Source organism: Psammomys obesus, unplaced genomic scaffold (assembly GCF_907164565.1).
Source record: "Psammomys obesus unplaced genomic scaffold, mPsaObe1.curated_primary_1811, whole genome shotgun sequence".
Taxonomy (NCBI): domain Eukaryota; kingdom Metazoa; phylum Chordata; class Mammalia; order Rodentia; family Muridae; genus Psammomys; species Psammomys obesus.
Genome location: NW_026585644.1, coordinates 28,175,323 through 28,200,291, shown reverse-complemented (window position 1 = coordinate 28,200,291; position 24,969 = coordinate 28,175,323). Strand labels below are relative to the sequence as shown.

Here is a 24,969-nt window from a genome sequence, read left to right as displayed (position 1 = left end):
TAATCTAATGCTCACAGGCTACACTGGTCTTAGGCTGTTTTCCATTGCCTTAACAGAATACATGTGGCTGATGATTTGTAAAAGCCACGGTTCTGGAGATCTAAGAGCATGATATCAGCCTTCCCTGGCACTACCCCTTAGCAGGGGCAACACAGTGGCAGGAGTAAGAATGATATGATGAGATGAGAAGCCAGAAAGCATCTTTCCTAACATCCCCTCTTGAGAATTAATCAAAGTCCCAGAAAACTATTATCTTCCAAGGTCTAATGACTCAGTAGACCCCAAGACAGGAATCCTGTGGATGGCAGAGGCAGGACACTTTTTTACTCTCTCTTATGTGTTTTAGAAGTGACAATATTTTCAAGTCCTTGTTTGTGAGTTGTTTTCATTGATGTTTTGTTTGGGGGTCTTTGAACTCATTTTCAGTTGATTCCAGCAGGGTAGCACAGCACATTGATAATTCTGTGAATGTCTGAAGAGTAATTCTTGCTTATTGGTGACTGAATGGAAGGTAGACAGGCTCATGAGGATCCTGCCTATGATAATTCAGCTACTTAAAATCTTATATTAGAGAAGTCTTTCAAGTATAACTTGAGGTTTGTTTTTTATTTGTTTTTTGAGACAGGGTATCTCTGTGTAGCCTTTTCTGTCCTGAACTCACTTTGTAGACCAGGTTGGCCTCCAACTCACAGAGACCCAACAGTCTCTGCTTCCCTGAGTGCTGGGATTAGAGCCATGTACCACCATGAGTTTAGGATTGATATCTTACTGCTTAAAATATTGCAGAGAACTTAAAATATTGCAGAGAACTACCAGGGCCTCTGGGAGACACCTTGTTGAGGCCTGCTTTAACTTTTTGCATAAGTAGAGCCTCTCCTTTAAGACCTACTTTAATTGTTAACATAAATGTAGCTTCGTTTTTGACACCTGCTTTAAGCCTTTAGCATAACTGAAGCCATTTTGCTTTTAGTCTCCATTTTGACGTTAAAGTAAAAGTAAATTCAAGTTCTCAGACTCTGCCTTCCTAACATAAGAATAGCCTTTGGCTTACAGTACAGTGCTTGCTGCTCAGAATAATGACAAAGATGATAAATGTATGTTCTGCTTGAGTTGAATGGCAATCCCATGCTTCTTTCTCTAGGGAATGATAGGGAGCTGGAAAATCCCCAAATCCCCCTGTCCTATATCCCAGCCAATCAGTTTAAAGGTCAGCTTTGTCTACCTAGACACAATGTACCTGGGACAAAACTGATTCTTCTTGCTTGACTAGACACGCTATACCTGGAATAGAATTGATTCTTCCCGCTTGGTTATGGTCTTTTTCCTTTAAAAACTTGCTTTGAGAACAGCTCAATGTCACAGTCTTGGTTTCCAGATCCAGACTGTGTCCCTGACCTGTCAGTCTTTGTTCAGCATTCAATAAACTTCTATCTAGCTGAGTTTGGTGTCCCGAGTGGTCAATGTGTGGCTATTCTTAGACTATAACAACCTAAACTTGGGTGGCTCGGAAGCTACATAAACAGTGGTCAGTTGTGGTCATGACTAAGCCAACTCCAGGCTTTACAGACTCATCAATTGCTTGTGGCTCTTGAAATCCCCTCATTACCAAACCCTGAAAGGGAGGGTAAAACAAACACTGATGCCGATGCAGAGATACCTGGGTCATGTCATGTAGCTGTGAGAGACATCTTATGTCACAGAAGGTCACATTTTTAAATGGCTAGTGCTAACACCAAATGCCTAAACCCTGCACAGTCAGGAGAGTGGAACTCTATAAAATAAATGCTGTTCAGAGTCTGAATGGTCCATTTTTCTGCCATTCAAGGCGAATGACCCATATTTCTGGATTGCCCAGCCATCAGCAAATATTTATCAAACTGGTCTTAGTGCCAGGTGGCTTGGTAAATAAAAAGATATATAAACATGTCCAATCCATCCAGAAGTTTACTCTAGACAGAAAGAAAGACAAATCACACAGACATTGAGCAAAACCAGCCTGGGTTGCTGGTGACCAGTCACAGATATGAATTGTGTCCACATATGGAGTGCCACGTGGATGGTGCCTATTATGAAGCACTATTTCTGCATCTTCTTAGTTCTTCCCATTAAAATACCATAGAATAAAAAGGGTTGAGGCTGGAGATACAGCTTAATTGGTAGAGTGCTCAACAAACATTCCTGAAGCTCTGAGATTGATCCCCATCCCTAACCCTAACTAACCTAGCACCTCATAAAACAGTGCATATAGCATATGCCTGTATCTGGGATGTTGAGATTAGGGGATTAGAAATTCAAGGTAATCCTTGACATTAAGGTCAAAGCTACCTTGCCTACATGTGATTCTATCTCACATGAGTCCCTAAGATGAACATTACAAAAACACAGAGGCTGGGGGGTTTTGGGAAAGGGGGAGACAAAGTAGATGATGGGTGAGTAGATAATGGATGTATTGGTGGGTGGAAAGAGAGATGTATGGACACACAAATCAGTCACAGTATGATAGGGGTTTGTTCTGACTACGTATCAATTCAGCATCTCATTCTCTCCTGTAATTTTTAAGATTTTAAAACATTTATGTGTTTGGGTGTAGTGGTTCGAGCAAGAATGCCAACCCACCCAAGGCTCATGTACTTGAATGCTTCTCCATCAGGGAGTGGAACTCTTTGATAGGATTAGAAGGATTAGGAGGTGCGGCCTTGTTAGAAGAGGTATGCCACTGGGGATGGGCTTTGAGGTTTTAAAAGCCCATACCAGGCCTAGTCTCTCTTTCCTCTCTGCAGGTGGATCAGGATGTAGCTCTCAACTACTTCTCTAGCACCATGTCCGCCTGCTTTCGTGTTCCTTGCTATGATGATAATGGACTAAGCCTCTGAAATTGTAAGCAAGCCCCCAATTAAATGTTTTCTTTTATGAGAGTTACCTTGGGCATGGTGTCTCTTCACAGTAATAGAACAGTGATCAAGACAATGTGTGTTTGTGTGAGTGTGTATCACATGTTTATTCTGACTTTGACATGACCCCTGTGTCATGTACACAGCAACACTTATAGACACAGACATGCACATAAGGAAACATACAGATTAAAAGGGCAGAGCAGCTAGATAGCTCAGCAGGTAAAAATGCTTGTCCCTTAATCCCCAGAACCCACAGTGGAAGGAGAGAACCAGCCCCCAAATGCTGTCCTCTGACCTCTTCATACACATCTGCACTCTCATACATCATACACAGAATGTTTTTAACAATAACAAAAAGAATATGAAATTGTACGGAGTATAAAGGGAAAAGCTGAAAGTGTTGCATAACTTTTGCTTAGTAATAAGCCACTTAGGAACTATAGGCTTCAAACAATATACATTTAAAAGATTTCTCAGAACATGATAAACTGGACATCTATTCTGGTTTCAATCAGCAGCTCAGCTGAACTCTGTGGTCAGCTGGTAAACTGATCTGAGGACCTAAAGGTGACCTAGAGTTTGCACACATCATGTGGTTTGGGCCTCCAGGGGTAAGAGCAATGGCTTATCCTGTTTATCCCTCACTGTGCAGCAAGCTACCACAGGCTCTTTAGAGTTTCCGCAGGTTTTGAGAAAGGACTAAAATGGCAAGGCCAAGGCACTAGCATTTTTCAAGTGCTCATTTTATGTTTGTCCCACATTAGTGGAAATAGTGAAACTCAGGACTAAAGGGATGAAAAAGTTGACTCTTTCCTTTTAATAAGAATCAGAAAGGCTCATAGGGAACAGAGACAAATACAAGGATGGGTTCAAGAATGGGTGGCCGTAAGCATCAAAGGTAGCCTCAAGACAGAGTACAGATGAGTCTATGGGGAAATGGGGAAGATCTGTAAAAGGACTTGAGATGGTAGGGAAAGGAACCAGTGGATTTTATAAGCCTTTTATTATTACTTTACTTCTGGAAAGCATGTATGTACCGTGATAAAATATGACTGCTAGAATAGAGAGGATGAGGTGACCATCAGATTCCCAGGAGTATCAAGTAACAAAAAAGGTTGGGTAAGGCAACTCTGAATCTTGTCAGGCTTATAAGGCTAGGTTTAACAGAGCAATGGTGATGGGAGAGGGATAAAGAGAAAAAGGTAAGCACCAAGGATAAATATTTTTTATTTTATTTTTTAAATAAAAAACAAGATTATAAGGGCTGGAGATGTAGCTCAGTACAGTATTTGCATAGCATGTACAAAACCCTGGGTGTGGCATAGGTAAAGGATCAGTAGACAGAAGAAGGTAGAAGCAAGAGAATCAGAAATTCAAGATAAACTAAACTACATAGTCAGTTGGAGGCTAGCCTGTGATCTTGTCTCAAAACAACAAAAACAATAGCAACAACAAAACAGAGAATAAAAGGGGGAAGAGAAAGGGAGATATGTTAGGTTATATGTTAGATTATATGAAAAGATGCTCAGTGGTTAGGAGCACTTGAGGACCTGGATTTGGTTCCCACCAGCAGCCTTTTCTGGCCTTCTGTGGGCACCAGACACTTACATATGCTCAGGCCAAACACTCATACACATAATATACCATCTTTAAGAAACCAAAATGAGTGCTTTCTACTCTTTCAGAGGCCTAGAGTTCAGTTCCCAGCACCCACATCACATAGCCTCCAGCCACAGGGGGAACTGCTGTCCTCTTCTGGCTTCCTCTCCCAACTGCCACACACTTGGCATCTACTCACACAGACATCTTAGGATCCTTAAAAACCAACAAGTCTCTGTGTTCTCGTGTTTGCTTCTTCATATACGAGGATAGCTGGGCCAGTGAGCTTCCAGGGATTTCTTCTGACTCCAACATCTGTCTGGCTGTAACAGAGCTGGGTTTTATAAAAAGGTAAAGCCATGGTGCCTGGCTTTTCATAGGGCCTGGAAATCCGAACTCAGGTCCTCCCGATTGCTTGGCAAGCACTTTACCCACTGAGCCATCTCATGCCCAGTCCATGCCCACAGTATGTAGACATATATTTCTGTCAGTAAACTTCTAGCATTCTGTACTGGCTTCCACTATGGTAGGCAAAGTTAAGGGACTTGTCCCATCATCTGTTCCCTCTTTCCACATCCTCCCCCAAAACACATTTTTCTTTTTGAGGTTCTCTGAAATATTCAGTGCTTATTTGATTATGCACACTGGCACACTATTACATTTCTTTTCAAGGTAGCCACAAGCCTTATACAAATACAGAATGAATTCAGTCAAAAACGTGACTCAGTTAATGAGGATCCTAAGATATTAGAAGCAATTAAAATAGGATGAATTTAAAGCACCCACTGTTGAAGAATGAATCACCCAATTTATGTCAAATGGCTTTCTTTGAGAAGGGTTAAGGTTCAGTTAAGTGTAGTGAACATGTTTTAGACATGTTCAGCATCCCAAAGAAAGCTGAAGTTCACTCAGAACATGCAGAAAAGCGTGGCTTGCCTCTCACTTAAGACCGTGTTTTGTTTTGTTTTTCCGGCCTATTTCAATGTGCTTCACAATCTTTCTCTTCAAAATAAAAATCACTATTATCTATAAAAACCCAGCCGCTAAGCGGTATTTCCACTTTAACCATGTTGTCACTTTCGTTAATCCCTTGGCCTTTAGCCAAGAGTCCAGTGGTATTTCCTGGCTCCCTCCAAGTAGGCTACGGAGCAACGGGGGAAGGGCAAAAATCCTATCCTTTATCCTTACGGTGAGCCTCGATTCTGGCCAGAACCAGAGGACCCCGCCTGCAGGGTAGCCACGCTCCTTTCCCCACAGGCACGCCCCTGGCCGGCCCAACAATGGAGCTGGGTGAACACGTCACGTGAACGTCGCAGTCCTGTGACAAAGACAACGTGGCAAAAGACAGCGCCAAAGATCTCCGTGCCCGCTGTCTGCCATCCAACCCCGTCTCGTTTCTTTCTCCCTTCTCTGATTAAACGCCTGGTTACCGGGCTCGTCTCGGGATGGTGAACAGACTTACAGACCTACAGAGCCCCAGACCGTGAGCGGGGCCCGGTTCACGCAGAGCAAACAGTGCCCGGAGAGAGCTAAACTTTTGATTGGGCGTGAGCTCTGTCAATCTCCACGTTTTCTCCAATCAAAAGCCAGGATCTCCAACCCACCTCAGCCTTCCGCTCCTCATTTGTCTCCATGAGGCAGAAGGCGGAGGGAGAGCGGGCTAGCCGAGGTCGCGCGAGAGCGGCGTCCGGCGCTCAGCGCGCAGGCGCACAGGAGTTGGCAGGGACCCTGAGGGAGGGCGGACCAGAAGACGCCTCTCTTGGCTTTGGACAGCGTCGTCGAGTCGTCTGGGTTCTAACGCTGGGCCGAAAGCTTTTGTCAGGGGCCTGGGCGAGAACGAGGCCCGCGAGGTTCCCGATGGTGTCCATGACTTTCAAGCGGAGCCGCAGCGACCGGTTCTACAGCACCCGGTGCTGCGGCTGTTGCCATGTCCGCACCGGGACGATCATCCTGGGGACCTGGTACATGGTAAGGGCAGGCGGGCAAGGGCCGCTCCACCCGGCCAGTGCGCACGCGCGCCTGGTGGGACTCGGGACTGGGGGGCGGGAGGCGGGGACCTGGAAGTTGGGGGACTCTACTTTTTGGGGTGATTAACTGTGAACGGAGGCTGGGTACTTTGGGAGATGGGGCTCAGCAGGATTTGGGAGGGGGATAGGGATATAGGATCGTTATTTCGGGTTCGGGAAGTACGCAGGCCTCCACCCGCCCCCACCCCCCAATTCTCCTGACGAAACAATTATTGTCCTCCTGCAGGCATCCAGTTCGGACGTTGTTTTGTCCGAATGGAAAGAGAAATCCGGTGGTAAAGCCATTTTATTTTTCGTTGTCTCCTGGAGTTTCTGTTGAGACGTTTAGTGATGTAGCCAGAAAGTCCTCTGTTTTGAGTCTAGAAGTTCGCCAGGATTTACACTGGGTCAGATTTTCCTTGGTATACCACTCTCCCTGCCTGTCAAGGGCTTTTCATCTAAGCCCACCACGGTTTGGAAGAGTTGTACTGAGAGTACTGAGAGTGTACTGAGAGCCTTCTGTGTCGCTGCTGGCATTTCCTGGGCTCCAGGATATATGTGATTCTGTCACGGCAGTTGGATGGTCTTGTTGGTTCCCGGTTCGGTAGAAAGTCTTTCTGTGATTTTTTTTTTTTTTTTAAGCTACAGTTCCCAGTATCTGTTTATATGGAACTTAATTTGCTGCGATTTCCAAAAACGTGTTTCTTTTTAGGTAGTTTTAAGCTGTTAAACTTCGCTGAAGCTTTGAGGAACTAGTATTGTTGACTTGGCTGCTTGGATGACTTTCATTTTCGATGTGGGGTGGGGATGGGGAGTAGCGTTAGAGATACTCTGCAGTTTCTGATAATTATATGAAGAGCAAAGGAGGGAGAAGTTTACTCCCAACCTCTCCTCCCCCTCTTCCTTCTCTATAATCTTCCCCGCCCAGTGTCTTGAAGTCATTAGTAACTATTTGGCGGAACACCAGATGAAAATCTTCAGGCAGATGGTTTCACAGCCCACCCCAGGGGATTTTCAGACCTCCACATTACTGCTGCTTTTTCAGTCTTGTTTCCTTAATGTAGATTAGAAAAGAGCACCAGGAAAGCTTGCATGTAGGTTTATTTGCTTGTGCTGATGTTATTTTCATGTTTCCTGTACTTTTGTACTCAGAAAAGTCACCTTATTGCTACTGTAGAATTATGTCACATTTTCTTTAAGAAACTGAATGTTGCTTACGATAACTGAGCTGTAGGCCTGGACCTGGACTATTTAGTGACAGTCAGCTGAATTGTATATCTACTGTCCTCTTGTTTACCTTTTTGCTAGGAGTATGGATTTTTAATTTGTTTTTTGTCCTTCACTGTCTTCCATTCTCCTAAATGACTGATTCATGTCTTTCCTTCATCAAGTCTTACCTAGCACCCTCCCTGCTTTCTCTCAGAAAATGACCTTCCCTCCCAAACTTAGCTGAGAAAATAGAATTAGAGCCTGGGATTCTTGCCTGAAAACTTCATCTTCCTGTCTTTTTTCTTTCGTCCCTCCGTCTCATAGACAAAGTGCTTCAAACCCTTTCATGAAAAAGCAAAACAAAACTAAAAACCCTTCAGCCATTTAGAGATATTGGCAGCATTTCTCTACACTCTTTGCTAGCTGGAGTTTTTGATGCTATCGGTTTTGTTTATAAAAATGAACAGGGAACTCAACGCACAACAAAAAATTATAGTAAGGATTTTTTTCTTTTATCACTTTTTAGTTTGTATTTATTTTTATTTCACTGTATGGGTGTTTTGCCTTCGTGTTTCTCTGTGTACCACTTGTGTGCAGTGTTTATGGAAGCCAAAGGGGTTATATTCCTTTGGGACTGGAATTACAGATGGCAGTTAGCTAGGTAGGCGTTGGGAATTGTACCCAGGTCCTCTGAAAGAACAACCAGTGTTCTTAACCAGTGAACTATCTCCCCAGCCCCAAGGACATTTATTTTTAACAAAATACGGGTTGAGAGGTCTAAATCTGTAGCACAATTGAAGCTCTTGGTGTGAAAAAGGTTTTTTTTCTTTTTGCGCTCAGTTTTGAAAAGATGTTATTTTTCATTAACATTCAGGTTAGACTATTACAGACTGTTTCAGTTGATCTGTTTTAACTCATATAAGAGATTTATTGACCATTTTCAGTGTGAAGAGCTCTGATGGACACACAAAAGAGGTAGATCACCCACCTTGAATGACTTCTGTATTCTTATTACCTGCTGCATGGTAGATTCTACTTCTGCTTACTTTGATCATGACATCATCTCTTAATGTTGATGGTATTACAAAGAACTTTGGAGCACAGCCAGGGAAGTGGAATTTACAGTCACAGAGGAGAAAGATGAGCAGTGATAGCAGATTCTAATCAGATTAAGGGGAGGAAGAGAGCATTTGTTTTGTTTATTACAGTGTTATTGGTGATTTAAAAAAAAAATACAAGCCTCAGTTCTATAGTAGTATGAAGATATGCTTTCTGCTAGTTGGATTCTGCTTATGAGACAGTATAATGTATAATGACTCTAAATAAAGATGTCTTGTCCAAATTGTGCATTCTGCTGTCCTAAGCAGAGACATAAGATTACAGCAGATAGAATGTCCTTTCCTCCTGATTTCTGCTTTTCCGTTGTTCCCTTCCTAACCACTTTGTCATGAGCACTGGTCCTTGACTCCAAAGGAACGGTATGTCTTGATCAGTGTGAGAGAATAATGATGAACCAGATTGGGCTATCTGGACTAAGGCCTGCATTTATGATTTTTGCCGTGGTGTTTGAAACTTGGAGGCATGGACCTCCCTCCTGCTGGACACATCAGTGACTCATAATGACATCATTGGTGTTTTATTTTTTTGGCTTTTTGTTGCATTGATGTTGATGGGTTTTCTGTTAAGGCTATCACAATCCTGTATTCCAAAGGATTAATTGTATGGAGCCAGGTGTGGGGATAGATGTCTATAATGTGAGTACTTAGGAAGTGGTATCAGGAGGATTAGAAGTTCAAACTTAGCCTTGGCTACTGGCCAGCCTAGGCTGCATAGGATGCTATCTCCCAAACCAAATCAAACCAAACCAAACCCTTAAATCCTGTAGCTGGTATTGAATAGTTTTGTGGGACATAAAACCAGAATCCGTTATAAGTAACAGTTAGCAAACCTGAAGAGTTAGCATTTGACGTTTTAAATGTGAAAGAAGTGCGTGAGGCATAAGTAATATGCAGTTTTAGAATGAGTTCAGGCTTAGATTTCTTCATTCTTCAAGTTCATTTATCATTTAAAGAATTTGAAGCCAGATTATTTTAAACAAATCCTTAGGAGATCTGAACTCAAATGTATGAATCATGAGCATGGGGTTAAAAGCCTGTTGCAGGAGATAACCTTCCTGATACAAGTGCATTTTGTTTTGCTTTTTTAAAGACAGGGTTTCTCTATGTAGCCCTGGCTATCCTTGAACTCTCTATAGACCAGAGATCTGCCTGCCTCTGCTTCCTGAGTGCTGGGCTTAAAGGTGTGCACCACCATGCTCAGCGATACAAGTGCATTTTACTGTGAGCCTGTGTAACAGAAGACTTTCTCATGGAAGTTTTATCCTTTAGTACTGCAGTGTTAGAAGTGAGGACATATTTCCTCATGCCATAGGGCCCCCTCACCCAAAGTTTGTGCTTTCAGTACATGCTATTGGTTTGTGCTTTCAAGTACATGCTATTTCTTTCCCTTTGAAGGGCTCTTCTGCCCTTTAATTCACTTAAAAATTCTTTTAAGATTTACTATTACTGTATATATCCATGTATGATGTAGGGGGTGGTGTGGGATAGAGGTCACAGTTTTGTAGAACTTCCCTTCTTCCACCTCTGTTAGCTCTGGAGGTTGAACTCAGGTCACCAGGCCTGTGTTACAACTGTCTTTACCCACTGCGCTAACTTGTGGGCCCATAAGAATATATTGAGGAAAACCTTCAGATTTGCAAAAGTAGTGAAATAATTCTAAAAATCACCCCACTTCAGCCATTAACGTTTTGCCAATTCCAGGCAAATCTTTGTTAGTACATGTGTTTGCATAGTAAAGTTTTCTTTACTTCTTGAGCTCATGGGTGGGTTTCCTTACTCTGGGTGTCTGCTGTATGTATCACTATACAAGAGTATGAGTATCTTTTCTTCATTTTTCTTTCCACCACGATGTCATTTGCGGCTGCGGATGTAGGTCAGTACAGAGTGCTCCTCAAGGGACTGGTGATGTTATATATAGCTCAGTTGACAGTCTTTGCTTAGTATGCATGAGACACTGGGTTCCATCTACAGTACCACATAAACCAGACCTGGTGGCACGCAATCTGTAATCCTAGCACTTGGAAGGTGGAGGAAGGAGAATCAGGAGTTCTTCATGGTCATCCTCCCCTAAATTACACTGCAAATAAGGAATGCACAAGGCCCTGACTTTAAACCTCTATGGGCACCAAAACTGGGTATGTGTAGGGGTCCTCAGTGATAGGTGTAGAGTTCCTCACTTATGTAAAACATATCTAGAAGTAGCTTATTACCAATTAGTATATCTGAGGTATTCAGTAGACATATATGGATTGAATTATCTCTTAAGAAAAATAGAGCTAAATCAGTTATAATTAAGCATAGTAACCAACAACAATTTTTTTTTCTAGATGTGGTCAATTTTGATCATTATCATTTCAAATTCTATGCTTAGTTTTATGGACTTGTTTGCCTGAAAGGGCTCCTTGCTTATAAAATCCTAAAGCAGATATAACTCTGTTAGTTACAGTCTCACAAGATACTGGGTGGGACAAAAATGCTGTGGGAAAATTGTCGGGTGATGTTAAAAAAATTAAAGGATTGGAACTGGAGAGGTGGCTTAGTGGTTAAGTGCTGGCTGCTCTTTTGAGAGGACTCAGATTCTAGTCCCAGCATCCACATGCCTATTCACAATCATTTGTAACTTGCATTCCAGGGGGTCCAACACCTTCTGGCTCATGAGGACACCAGACATACAAATGGTGAATAGACATATGCAGGCAAAACATTCATGCATGTAAACTTGTTAAAAAAAAAAATTGTGTTTAGTGATAACCAAGTCCATCTTTGGGGTACTGATATGAGATCTAGCTTTGTGTGTGTGTGTGTGTGTTCGTGTTCATGCATGTGTCATGCTGGGTGTAAGGAGATCAAAAGAGTTCTTGTTTTCTTATGTTACAGTTTTCTACCAGTCTACGCACTCCGGGCTAGGTGTGAGCTTTTGGGTCATTTTCCTTTCCGTACATCCCATCTCACATACGATAGGAGTGTTAGGATTACAGTTGAGTATCACTGGATAGGTTTGCTTTATCTTTCTGAGTGCAGGGCACCTGGCTGGTTTGGAACTATCTATGTGACCAGGCTGGCCTCAGCTCACAGAGATCTGCCTCTTTCTGTCTTCTGAGTGCTGGGACTAAGGATGTGGGCCACCACATCTACTTGTATACAGCTCTCATTGTGAGTTCCAGGGATGGAGTTTCCCATTCTGCAGGATAGATGTTGGCTACCAATCAAGTCTGAGCAAATTTTTCCAGACTGAAATCATACTGAGAGACCTTCCTGATCATAGTTCAATAAAGCTCGAAGTCGGTATAAGGAGGAATGGGGGAAGTAATGTCAAAACCCAGACATGAGACTGCAGTTCTCCAAAGAATAGGCACAGAAGAGATTGAAAGGTTGAATTCAAAATTTCTTGAAACAAATGAAAGTAGAAACAGTGTTTCAAACCCAGGGACACAGCAAATTCAGTGAGGAAGTTCACAGCCTTGGGCCAACGGGAAACCTGCATCAGAAGTTGATGAGTCCCAAACCAATGGTACTTCTTAAGGAAATAAGAAACAAGAACTAAGCCCAAAGGCAGTAGGAGGAGAAAGAGGAAAAAAAAAAAAAATCAGAACAGAAATTTAAAAAAAAAAAAAGGCCACAAAATGAAAATGTTTAGGTTTTGTTGTTTTGTTCAGATGGTTTTTTCATTGGAGAGCACTTTCTATCTTCAAGCTGGCCTCAGACTCACAGAGCTACTCCCATTTCAGCTTTCCAGATATTGGGATTATAGGCATGGGTCACTATGCCCGGTGAGTTTTTGAAAAAATTCCAATTTTTAGGCCAAGAAGTGAAAAAAAAAAAAAAAAAAAATCAGAATCAGCTTAGAAAGGTAATGATACAATTGATACTACAGTGTTGTAGAGACATTTAGAGAGATTAGAACAAAGGACTCTCTGCCAGTAAATTGGAATCTTTAGGTAAATCTTGAACACAGCCTAGCAAAGATAGACCATAAAGCGAACAAGTAATGTGATTGGATTAGTAGTGAAAAGTTTCCCAACAAAGAAAAAAAGTCCAAGGTCTGATTATTTCATCAACGGATTCTACAAAATTAATTTAAAGACCCACTACTATCTTTCTAAATTATTCTCCAACAATGGAGGACACAAAACAAACAATAAAAGACTCCTAAACAAAACACTTTAGGCTAGTATCTGAGCAGTACAGACATTCACAATACAACACTGGTAAACAATTCAATTATAGAGTTAATCCTTATGATCAAATGGTATTTATCCTAAGGATTCAAGAATGGTTCAACCCAGGAACATCAATGAAGGTGGTATATATGTAGGATAAAGGACCAAATCCAGATGACAATTTCAAAAAATATGTGCAGTTATGTATTTGATATATTTTACCATCCTTTCACATGAAAAAAGTAGGGCTAGCACCATACCAAATTAGTTCTTCTAAGTAAGATAAGAAACCACATAATGGTGCCTTTTAATAATTCTGTTCAACATAGTATTGAAAGTCCTAGCCAGAGCAGTTTACCAAGCAAACAGATGAAAAGCTTACACATAGGAAAGGGACTGAAAAAAAATTTTTTGTCAGAATTAATAAATTTGAAGAGTTGAAGAATAGTTTATATGCCAAAAATGAACTGTCTGAAAGAGAAATTAGGGAAGCTTGTCATAGCTGTGCAAGAAAAACCCTCCCCCTCCCCCCAAGAGTAACTTTAACTAGGAGGTGAAAGAGTTTACAGTGAAAATAAAACATTGATGAAAGACTTCAGGCAGGTCACAAACAAATGGAAAGACATGCATCGGAACATGGGTGCCATACTACCCAAAGGGGTCTGTTAATGTAAGGGAGCGTACCTGCTGTTGTTCTTCACTTAGTAGGAGCAAACAGTTCCAACGTTGAATGGAACCACTGAAGACTGTGCCAAAGAAGTCTTGAGCAAAAAGACCAAATCTGGAAGTATCACATTGTCCAGTTTCAAAATGTAAAGCTGTCATAACTAACATAGCTTAGTCCTGGTACAAAAATAGACATGTAGACCAATGGAACAGAATAGAGAACCCAAAAATAAACCCACACTCCCCACAGCCAAGTGGTTTTCAACAGAGGTGTCAGAAATACACAGCTGGGTGAACACATTCTCTTCAATGAATAGTGCTTTGAAAACTGCCTGTCTACACTTGTAGAACAATGAAACTAGACCCTTGTCTGTCATAAATAAAAGGCAACTAACTTAAATACTACAAAATACTTAAGTATAAAACTTAAGACTAAATCTGCTAGGAGAGAATATAGGGGAAGTACTGATGCAAGTTTGTGTCTTAGTGTTCTATTGCTGTGATGAAATGCTTGATTAAAAGCATCTTAGGAAGGAAATCTTTGTGTTGCTTATACTTCCACATGACAAGTCCATCACCAAAGGAAAGTCAGGGCAGGAACCTAGATGAACTGGAGCAGAGGCTATGGGGGAGTTCTGCTTACTGGTTTTCTCATCCTGCTTTCTTATGCCATCTAGGACCACCTGTCCAGTGGTAGCACCCCCCCCCCCATGAGCTTGGCCCTCCCACACCAGTTATTAATCAAGAAAATGAACTACAGACTTGCCTGCAGGAAAATCTCATGGAGGCATTTTCTTAATGGAAATTCCTTCTTTCCAGATGACTATAGCTTGTGCCAAATTGACCCAAAGGAACATACACACACACACAGAGTCAGGACAGTCTGAGCAAGAAAGTTCTGTACAAGAATGGAAATGCATAGACAGCAAAAGAGAACACACACAAATGGTATTGCATTGAACTAAAAAGTTTCTTTACGCCAAAGAATCAGAACAGTGAGCAGACAACCTATAGAAATGGCAAGAGATATTTGCACACTTCCTCACAAGAGATTAATGACAAAGTATATGAAGAACTCAACAGCAAAAACAATTACTCACATTTTAAAAGGGGAGCTTGGTTGAGTAGACATTTCTCAAAAGGAGATAAGTAGGACCAACATATATATGAAAAATGTCTGAATGTCATGAGATAGCATCATACCCAGTGAGTGAATGCCTGTCAACCAGACAAAAAGTGCATATTGGCAAGGACTGGGAGAAAGGGACATCTGCACTGTATGGAGTTGTAGTATTGGATAAACTGTGGCAGCTCCACAGGGTAGAAATGCCATAGAACCCAGAAATCCCATTTGTGGTTATTTACCCACAGTAAGGAAATCAGTATAACAAAGAGATCTGTTGCAGCCTGTGTTTATTGCAGCAGTGTTCATAGTAGAGGAGGTAGGGGTCGGATGGGACATCCACTGATAACAATGGATAAGGAAAACGAGGTCTGCATTCACAGTGGGTTCTGTGAGCAGTAATGAACAAAATCAGCATTTGCAGCAACATGGATAGAACTGAAGATACAACTGAGATAAATGAATTACAGAAAGGCAAATACATGATTTTACTCACAGATTACAAAATAGCTTAGTTTATGGACAGGATAGTAGTCATCAGAGACTGAAAGGCAAGAGGAGAGGTTAGTAAGCAAGAAGATTAAAATACAATTAGTGTTCTCTTGCACAGAGGATGATTACAGCTGTCAATATTGCATAAAAAAAATAGAGCTAAGCAAGGTTCACACCACAAACAATGAAATGTTTTAAGGTTATGGTATGACATGTCTTGATTTGACCAGTAAATGCTGTATAAGTGTACTAAAATATAACATTGTACTTCATAAAGATGTACAGATACTTTCTATCATCAGAGAAAAATACCCCCCCCCAAAAAAAAAAAAAAAAAAAGAAAAGAATTCCTGAGTCGTCGAGGATGTGTGTGACTGATACGGAAAAGCAGGGAGAAATTGTTTGCCTGGGCCTGAGTGTTTCCCTGGACTAGATCTTGTTCCTTTCTACCAAATAAAAGGCACTACATTGTTTTCTTACTGCTTATTTACTCATGAAGTGTACAGAAGGCTTTTAAAGTCTTATCCTCCTTCATTAATAATAGGTGCTTTCCCTGTGTTGTTGACACATGTGCTATCTTCTGCCTGGCCTTGTTACTAGATTTACAAGCCTTTATTTTCTGCTTCTTTCCTGAATACAGTGTGTGTATGAAGGAGAATCATAACTAGAATATTTTAAAAGACTTTTTAAAATATAGGGTTACAGTTTTAATTTTTTGAAAATTTCGATAGGGAGTTTAGTAGAACTATCAGCTGAAAGTGATGTACATTGCAAGGATCTATACGAGCATAGAGTAGTTGTTCAATGGGAAGTGCTTAGCATCACAAGTACTGTTTTCCCAGACCAGTTACTGTCCTATTCTAAGTACGACCCACAGTGAAGTAAACTTTAAAGTGTTGCTAACAATATTAAGCAAAGACAGTAGAAAATTCTATGACTTTTTATAGAACAAAATATGAATTTTTAAAACTTCACATATGTGATTAAAATATTTTAGACATGGACTGTGGCATATATACAACTGTGGTATACACACACACACACACACACACACACACACACACACACACACATTCATTTAAACCTCCTAAGTAGTAGTTTTAGTATTTCATTTCCTTCATTTGGTAGTTAAATTTTCATATTTTTCCAGACATGAATATTTTTGTGTAGCATACAAAGCTTTTTTTTTTTTTTTTTTTTAAGCTAGGATGGATGATAACTGTGTTCAGCAAAGGTTTGCTGAATGGATATCAAACTTAATTCCAAAGTACAAGATACAAGTTCGGTACAAGAAAGCATACCTAACTTAAAATAAGCCTTGGCCTGCTTTCTACTGAAAGTTTTGAAGACTCGGCCTGATACAAGAAAATAACTTTCTTAGGTGTTACCATTCATCCATCATTTAGGGTGGACAAGAGAGAGGAGTTTCAGGTATTGTTGATCGAACTCCTTTAAAATGGAGTTTATATCCCTGATAGAGTAGGGAAATTTGTGGTGTTGTGATGGGATTGCAGCAAAATGTTTGACAAAGACCCTAGATATTCCTTAGCTCGTGTTTGTGTGTGTGACCTACATGGAGATTATTATTTCATGATTATATTTCAGAATGAAGAAACCAGAGAGAATCAGTCTGTAGGATGTCAAAATCTAGATCTAGGAAATCTTAGTGGGCACGGATGTAGTAAGGTGAAGTTTAGGTACCGATTCATTGAAGGCTGTGCATGATCACCTGAATCCAACTCTGCTGATTTGCAGGTAGCTTATCAGCTCAAGTGTAGAAAAGCAATTAGGTGTTGTAGTATAGAGTTACTCCAGTGTGACATTGCAAAAATGCATAAAGCCGGTACAGTTATCTTTGAAATTTGTGTGCCAAGTTAGGGAATCTTGTCTTTTACATTGGAACTTATGCAAAGGGGAAATAGACAGGTAGCTAAAACATGGTAGAAAGGAGAGGAGTGGTTTGAGAACCTGAGTGTTTAGTGTGTACAGTGATTGGAAGCTGCTTTTGAGCATTAGAGGAACATTGACATAGCAGGTAGAATTAAGACAAATGCAAGGAGAGGGAGAGGATTTGAACCAAATACATGGGGGTGCTTTGGAGGAGTTGCAGCCATCAGCATGTGGGTGGTGAGCTGACAAGTCTGTGATGGATGTGTGATGAAATATGGGCCTCCAAACAGGAACAGCGAATGATTCCCTAAGTTGACTTTCTGTGCATTTTATTCTAGCTTATTGGTGTTAGCACAGGGTTAAGAATCTTTATACATGCTATGACTTTTAAACTGTTCTCACAATGTTGATGCATGTTTTATCTGTGTCACCTATTTCACAAACTTGTTACTGCAAATGAAACAGTATTAAATGTAACACAAAGTCTAGAGAGACTGGTCCCTGAGAAGCTAATGTAAAAGTGTTGTCTTTCTCAGGTGGTCAACCTATTGATGGCCATTTTGCTGACTGTGGAGGTGACTCATCCAAATTCCATGCCAGCTGTCAACATTCAGTATGAAGTCATTGGTAACTACTATTCATCTGAGAGAATGGCTGGTAAGTTTTTACTTTAAAAGATATCATTGCCAGATTTTTATATATAAAGCCAATTGTAGTCTACATCTGAATGCTATAGGAAGATTGGTAAAATTATGCTTAAGTTATACTTCGAAGGGTTAAATAATTTGCATACTAAGTAACAAGTTAAATGTTATTTATACTACTTGAGACAGCAAAATATTTTGATTACTTTTCCCAAAGGTGTTCAGCAAGAGTTACAGTAGAGTGTTTCTGGACAGGAAGATGATATAGGCAATAGGTGGTGTCCATGCTTTGACTGAGATCAGAGACAGAGAGAACAGGAAATAAAGATAGTGGAGACTTGAGGGCGGGCCTGATACCATGTGTAGTCAGGATCAGAAAGTTGTGTGTAGATCAGATGGATTATTACAGTAAAGTATTAACTACAGTGTCCAGTTCTCTTGTTTATGTGGAAAGAGACTTAACATTGCTATTAAAGGTAAATAAAGTAGCCCTAGAACATTCATAGAAAGTGTCCTTTTAAACCCATTTATTCACTGATAGCAATTTTTATTACCAGTTTTCTCTTTAAAATATAGATATAAAACAATTCTGATTGAATTTATATTAGTATATATTATGTCATAAATTTAATACTTAAACAGAAACCTATGCTTCAGAGTTTAGAATACAATTTCTGCATGCTTAGTTTTAAAAGTTCAGTTCAGAAAATTGTTCCCAGAATCACAAGTGTATTTATGATACTATAGATCTTAATTCCTAGGAATTTAGGTTATATTAACTTTTAACATGAAATTCTGAACTTGTAGCCACCTGTGATCCAAGGATGAAGATTGTACTTTCCTTTTTTAAAGACTGTTTCATTTTGTGATTGCTTTGCCTGCATGTGTGTATACGCACCATATGTGTGCAGTGCCTTTAGAGGCCAAAAGAGGGCAATGTGAACTGGAGTTTGTACATTGCCATGAGGGTGCTAGGGACCAAACCCAGTTGCTCTTCAAGAACAGTGAGCTTGTTTACTGCTGAGCCATCTCTCCAGCCTGATCTATGTTTTTTTGTTTGTTTGTTTTTTGTTGTTAAATAATTTGTTTTCATGGATAACTTAATTTTCCCAGAGCCAAGAAGAATTCTGTGACTAATACATAATAGGATGAAAACAATTGATGAGTGTGTATGTATAATGCATGTGTGTCTGTGTTTTATTGAAGAGTCTTCTGACTTTTTAAAAATACATCCTATCCTTGTAACGTTCATTGACGCTGACAGGAGTGGCAAGGAATAGCTTTTTCTCATATTTTTCCCTGTGAGTAGTTTGTTTTTATCTGAACTGTCTCCTCCCCAAATAATAATAAACAAAATTTCAGGATCTTTTATTAGTACCCTCTTCCAATTTTTAGAGAGGCTCTTGCTTTGTAGTTTGATTCTTCAAGTAGGACGAGCTTTTAAATCCTTAACACTGGAGGTCCTCTGAGATGATAGAGTAATTATGTTAAATACTGGTAGTATTCATAATGCTCAGTGACAGCTATTTGTATAAGTATATAATAGTATGAATAGTTAGTGATTATTCTTCATTTTTGGTGCCCTTTAATTTTTAAGTTTTCAGTTATGTGTGTGTGTAGGAGCATGTGCATATGAGTGCAGGTACTGGAAGCCAGAGGCATCCGATTCCCTGGAACTGAAGCTACAGGTGATTGTGAGCAGCCTGATGTGGGTACTGGGAACTGTACTTAGCTCATGTGCAAGAGCAGCAAGCAGAGCTATCTTTCCACATTTCCCATCTCCCTTTAGTTTATTAGTGCTTGTCCAGGGTCACAGGATTAACTAACTATAGGTTGTGAAGAGACTCCCTCAGTGAAGTATGGTTTAGTATTGTTTGGGATTATTTGGTTGTGTTTTGAAGAAAATGGTGAAAACGGGTTAATGCACACTGAAGAAAAGCTAAAAGGAATAGACCTGTGTAGGGGAGAGTAGGCAAACTGAAGGAAGCCATGGGTTAAAGATTTGATTCTGGGATGGGATTAATGTAGAACTTTCAGTTTCACGTGGTATTTTTATCAAAGCAAGAGGTACATATGTAGGTTTGTTTTTTTTTTTTTTCTGTGTGTGTGTACACAATTCATCTGTCTTAAACAAACAGCAACTTCTTTCAGTTAAACCCTCATCTCACAAAACCCAACATGTGTGAATTCTTTCATAGTTTTTCATTGCTTCTGCCTGTGTTTCATCTTGCTGTATTGGATTTTAATTGTCTCTTTGCACTCCGACATGTAGAGGCACAAAGGACCTGTTTTCCTATAGTTAGGTGTTCATGTTCCATCCTAAGCAGAGTCAGGGAGTAGTTGCATCAGTTTAACATGGAAAGGCATGTGTAAATTTCTCAAAATTTCTTCATGCCAAGGCTTAGATTTTCTTCTCATCTTGTCCTTAGATCTTTTAAGAGCCACTTTTGAAAACAATTACAGTTATATTAAACAGTTACATATAAACATTTTAAAGTGTCATTTTGTCTGGAGAGTTTAGTTTCTTTCATTGCATATGTTTCTTAATTAGATTTGTTTTTCTTTTCTTAGATAATGCCTGCGTTCTTTTTGCCGTCTCTGTTCTTATGTTTATAATCAGTTCAATGCTGGTTTATGGAGCAATTTCTGTAAGTCTGCTATATTTACATCTCCCCTCATTTGACCTTGACTGAGGGTAGTGCTTTTATAAGTGTACTAAATTTTACTTTTCTTCTTCAGTATCAAGTGGGCTGGCTGATTCCATTCTTCTGCTACCGGCTTTTTGACTTCGTTCTCAGTTGTCTGGTGGCCATCAGTTCTCTCACTTACTTGCCAAGAATCAAAGAATATCTGGATCAGTTAGTAAGTGCTATTTAAATTTAGCCACTTAAGTAAAATATTTGAAATTCTGCAGCAGCCTTAGGTACTATTGTTAACTCTTTGCTTTTTACAGTATCTTAAAATCACTCCCATGTGAAAACCTGTAAAATAGAAATAGATGATCATTGTAACCATACCAGTAGGACAGTCCAGTACTAGAAGTCCATAAAGAGAGGTAGTGTGGAAGAGATAGTTGAGCTATTGTGTTTTCATAGAGTATTCAACTGTATTTGCTGCTTACTAAGGTATTGGTGTTTTCATCTTCATCAGAATAGTGGCATGTGTCTGTGTGCCTGCTGTACCCTAGCCCTGTGCCTCTGTGCATGCTGTATTCTAGTCCTGTGTAGGAAAGACTATCAAACAATGAATAACCCTGCTTTTTTACAGACCCTGGTGGTTTTTCTTCTCTATTTGATTGGCTTAGTCCTTTTCATTGGAGACTACTAGCTCTGCTGGCCAGTTTTAAACTTTCCCTTCCCTTCTGATGCCCTTCTCCTGACAATGAACTCATTGCCTTCCAGAGTCAGATGAGTACAGCTGACCCTTCCCAGTATAGTGAGTGTGTCAGCAGTAATACTGTTCTTTTGCCTGGCTTATAGACAGTGGCATATCTTCTTCTTACCTAGCTGATAAAGATTTGAGGCCAATATTTGACTCCTAGAAAAGCTGCTTCCTTTGTGGAACACTGGTCCTGGCCACTACAATATCAGTTCCTCCTGGCTATCTGACCCGGGGCAAGGCTGGAGTGTTAAACAAGTGGTTATATTTTGTCAGAGGCAGAAAGATGGGAAATAGTGGCCAGTAGAAAGAATATTAGCTCTGTTTAGACCTTTTAGTTATCCTAGCTAGTAAACAAGCGGATCAAAAATGATTAGTCTGTAGATGATAAGGGGCTTGGATTTGCTGCATTAATTTCTTGTTGTAAATTTGCAGTAACTGTCACTTTTGACTTTGTTGCCCTTTGCTGTGGTCTTACAATGCTCCCCAGATTACCAAAAGTGCAAGTGCCATGGTGGAATTGTGAATGTTTTTATGTTTTAACAGCCTGATTTCCCCTACAAAGATGACCTCCTGGCATTGGACTCCAGCTGCCTCCTGTTCATTGTTCTTGTGTTCTTTGTGGCTTTCATCATTTTTAAGGTATGTAGCTTGTGGCTCACTCTTGGGGGCACTGGTAAACCGTTCCCTGCCCTGTCTTTATATGGATCACAGTTAATGTAGGATTTGTAGTGATGGTGTCATTTCTGGCACAGTGGTAGAGAGAACTTCCTGATAAGGGATGGGTCCTCTCTGTCTTGTGCGCAGTGATTAGTTGGACCTTTTGTTTTCAAAAGTGGTTCATAGTTTGTAGGAAAATCTACTAAAATTCCCAACCTGAGCATTGGGATTTCCACCACAGTCTGTTAACAAACCTAAATCTCTAGCTAGAATCTCTGTGAGAAACTTGTGATGTTTAAAGGAGAGCCAGTCAATTGCGAGCCTGGCTTGTACTAGGTCTCTTTTCTACAGACAGTACAGAAGGGATGGTGGTCCTCTTCTCTCAGAGTAGGCTGCTGAATTCTGTTTTTCCTTTCAGGCTTACCTAATCAATTGTGTTTGGAACTGCTACAAATACATCAACAACAGAAATGTGCCAGAGATTGCTGTGTACCCTGCCTTTGAAGCACCTCCACAGGTAAATTACACTCACCAAACTGTCACTCTCTTACTGATGCCTTCAGAAGTGAATGTGGGCCCTGACTTTCTGATCTGTACCATAACTGTGCTTTGGAACTTGAATGTCTGGAACACATGAATGTATAAGATTTAGCATTTTCTACCGAGAATCTTGTGCACACGGGTTAGAGCACTCTGCACTGTTTGCCTAGCTTGACTGTTAGGTTTATTTGTTATTGGTTCCCACAATCAGTTCTAGACAGATAAGCTAGGAATATCTATAATTGGCTTGCGAGGCTTATAAGGGAGGCAAGCTTCTGATTGTGTGTATGTGGTTTTGTGTGTGTGTGTGTGTGTGTGCTGTATGTGTTTGTGTATCTGTAAGATCCAAAGCTGGATCTTTGGGGAGATGATGTGAGGAAGTCTGAGTGCTGGGTGCACCTCAGCACCTTCTTGCCTGCCCTGCACTCTTCCCAGGTTTTCAGTGTATACAATACATGTGGCCCAGCCTGTCATTTGGAGTTTACTAGGCTAAAGTGGACTTGAGAAGGTTTTCTAATATCCCAAAGAGCAGAATAGAAGGTCATTGTCATTAGAGTATAGATTATCATGAAGCTTGGATCACTGGCAGCTCGTTGTAGAGTGGTTAGTAGGGTTCTTCCCCCAGATCCTTAGCCCTTTAAGTACAGTCACACTGTCAGGAGACCCTTTGTATTTTTTAATTTTATATATGGGTTAGTGTGTTAGTCCATTTTCCGGGTTAGTCCAGAGGAAGAATTCTAATTCTGACTGCTTTGTATCGTCTCATCCATCCTACCCATCCATCTATATGCATCCATTCATCCATCCACCTATCAGTCCATCCATCCATCCATCTCATCTATCTGTCCATCTTGTCTTGGTCACTGTTCTGTTGCTGTGAAGAGACAGTGTGACCAAGGCAATTCTTAAAAAAAGAAATCACTTAATTGAGTTTTAGAGGCTTAGTCTGTAATCATGGCAGGAAGAATGGCAGCACTCATGGTGCTGGAGAAGTAGCTGAGAGGTACATCTTGATAAACAAGCAGAGAAAGTATGGAGAGAGTGGAGAGAGAAAGAGACAGATTGACTAGGCCTGATAGCTTTTGGAACCTTAAAGCCTACCCCCAGTAACACACTTCCTCCAAGGCCACTCCTAATTTTTCTAACCCTAGCAAAGAATTCCACTCTCTGGTGATTAAGCATTCAAATATACAAGAATGGTGGGGACCATTCTTATTCAAATGACCACACACTCCACTCATCCATCCAGTATCACTGAGTGTGGCGTTTAAGCTGCTCTGCCGCCTGAGTTCTTAGAAACTGCTGAGCTCACCTTTTGTCGCCCTCAGGGTTGTGTGCTCCTGCTTAGGACATGGAGTCTAAATGCTGATTATTCTAGAAAAGAACTTAAAGGGACTTGTCTAATGTAATTCTTTTCTCTCTTCAGTACGTTTTGCCAACCTATGAAATGGCTGTGAAGATGCCTGAGAAAGAGCCACCGCCTCCTTACCTGTCTGCCTGAGGACGGTCTGCCTTGTCAATAAACCCTATACCAGCTTCTTGTCTTGTTTATTTTACAGAAAGCTGCAATGCAGGGCTCTCAGACATGTTTGATATAAAGTGCACTGTCTTGTCTGAGCATTTATTTTCAAACACTAAGGAGCTTTTGAACATTTATTAAAAACTTTTCGTTAAGTGTCACATTTTAGGAACTTTTTGAAGACAATCTAGGTTAAGCAAAAGCAAAGTGCCATTGGTAGCCTTTACCTAAGGGGTGGGGGGGAAGGGTAGTCTCCATATTTTCTTTTTTAACTTTGCACTTTCTTTGTATAACGGTTTGTGTTTTGGATATTGATGCCCTGGATAGTTTCCAGAGAATGATTACATTGTTTAGGATGAATGAGTTGGGTGTAAGATCTACAGTTTCCAGCTCTTTGAAACAGGAAAAACAAATAACATTTTGATTTGACCATGGGAGATGATGGTTGCATGCTTCTAATTTGTACATTTCCATCTTTGTGATAAAATGCTTTAATAAACTTCTTAAATTTTATCGTTGTCATTCTTCTTAAGCATGCCTCACATTTGTGCTGCAGCGTATAGTAACCCTGTTCCTTAGTGACAAGGATATGTTTGGAGAAGTTTTGTTGGGTAGTTTCCTCATTTAAAAATTTTTCCTTGTTTTTGTTAATATGTGATGAGAAGTCCTTTACTGGTTTTTGGATTGAGGGATGATGGAGGAGTAAAAGTAAGAGCAGAGTCAGGGAGAAGTGAGGCTAGAGCCCTTTGAGCAGAGAAAGAGGATGTGATTCTCCTTGTACAGGGGCAGTGGGAGTTTATACAACAGCCTAGCATTTCAAGGGGAAGCCAAGACAGGACATTTTAAGGTGTCCAGCTAAAGTTCCTTAGAATCCCTCAGTAGCCTCAAAAGTGTTTCTATATGCCCAGCTTGTTTGGTGGTTCATGGTCAATGTTCTCTCCACCCCATATCATCTCCCCACTCCCACACCCTTTGGTTTCCAAGGGTTGACTTAAGGGTTATTAGGCCAAGCTTGAAGATAGCTGCTGCATTGGAGTCAGCATGAGGTTCCTTTAAGGTGTGCCTGGAACC

General features: G+C 40.5%; 1 protein-coding gene across 1 annotated transcript; it reads left to right on the top strand.

Annotated features, from left to right (window-relative positions):
- The first annotated feature begins 6,192 nt into the window (after positions 1-6,192).
- Positions 6,193-24,411, top strand: Laptm4a (lysosomal protein transmembrane 4 alpha). The gene is made up of 7 exons (XM_055625825.1): positions 6,193-6,461; positions 17,694-17,814; positions 20,373-20,449; positions 20,541-20,663; positions 21,726-21,821; positions 22,258-22,356; positions 23,806-24,411. Exons 1-7 carry the CDS (start codon positions 6,351-6,353, stop codon positions 23,878-23,880), a joined length of 702 nt encoding a protein of 233 aa, XP_055481800.1. The 5' UTR covers positions 6,193-6,350; the 3' UTR covers positions 23,881-24,411.
- The last annotated feature ends 558 nt before the right edge of the window (positions 24,412-24,969 follow it).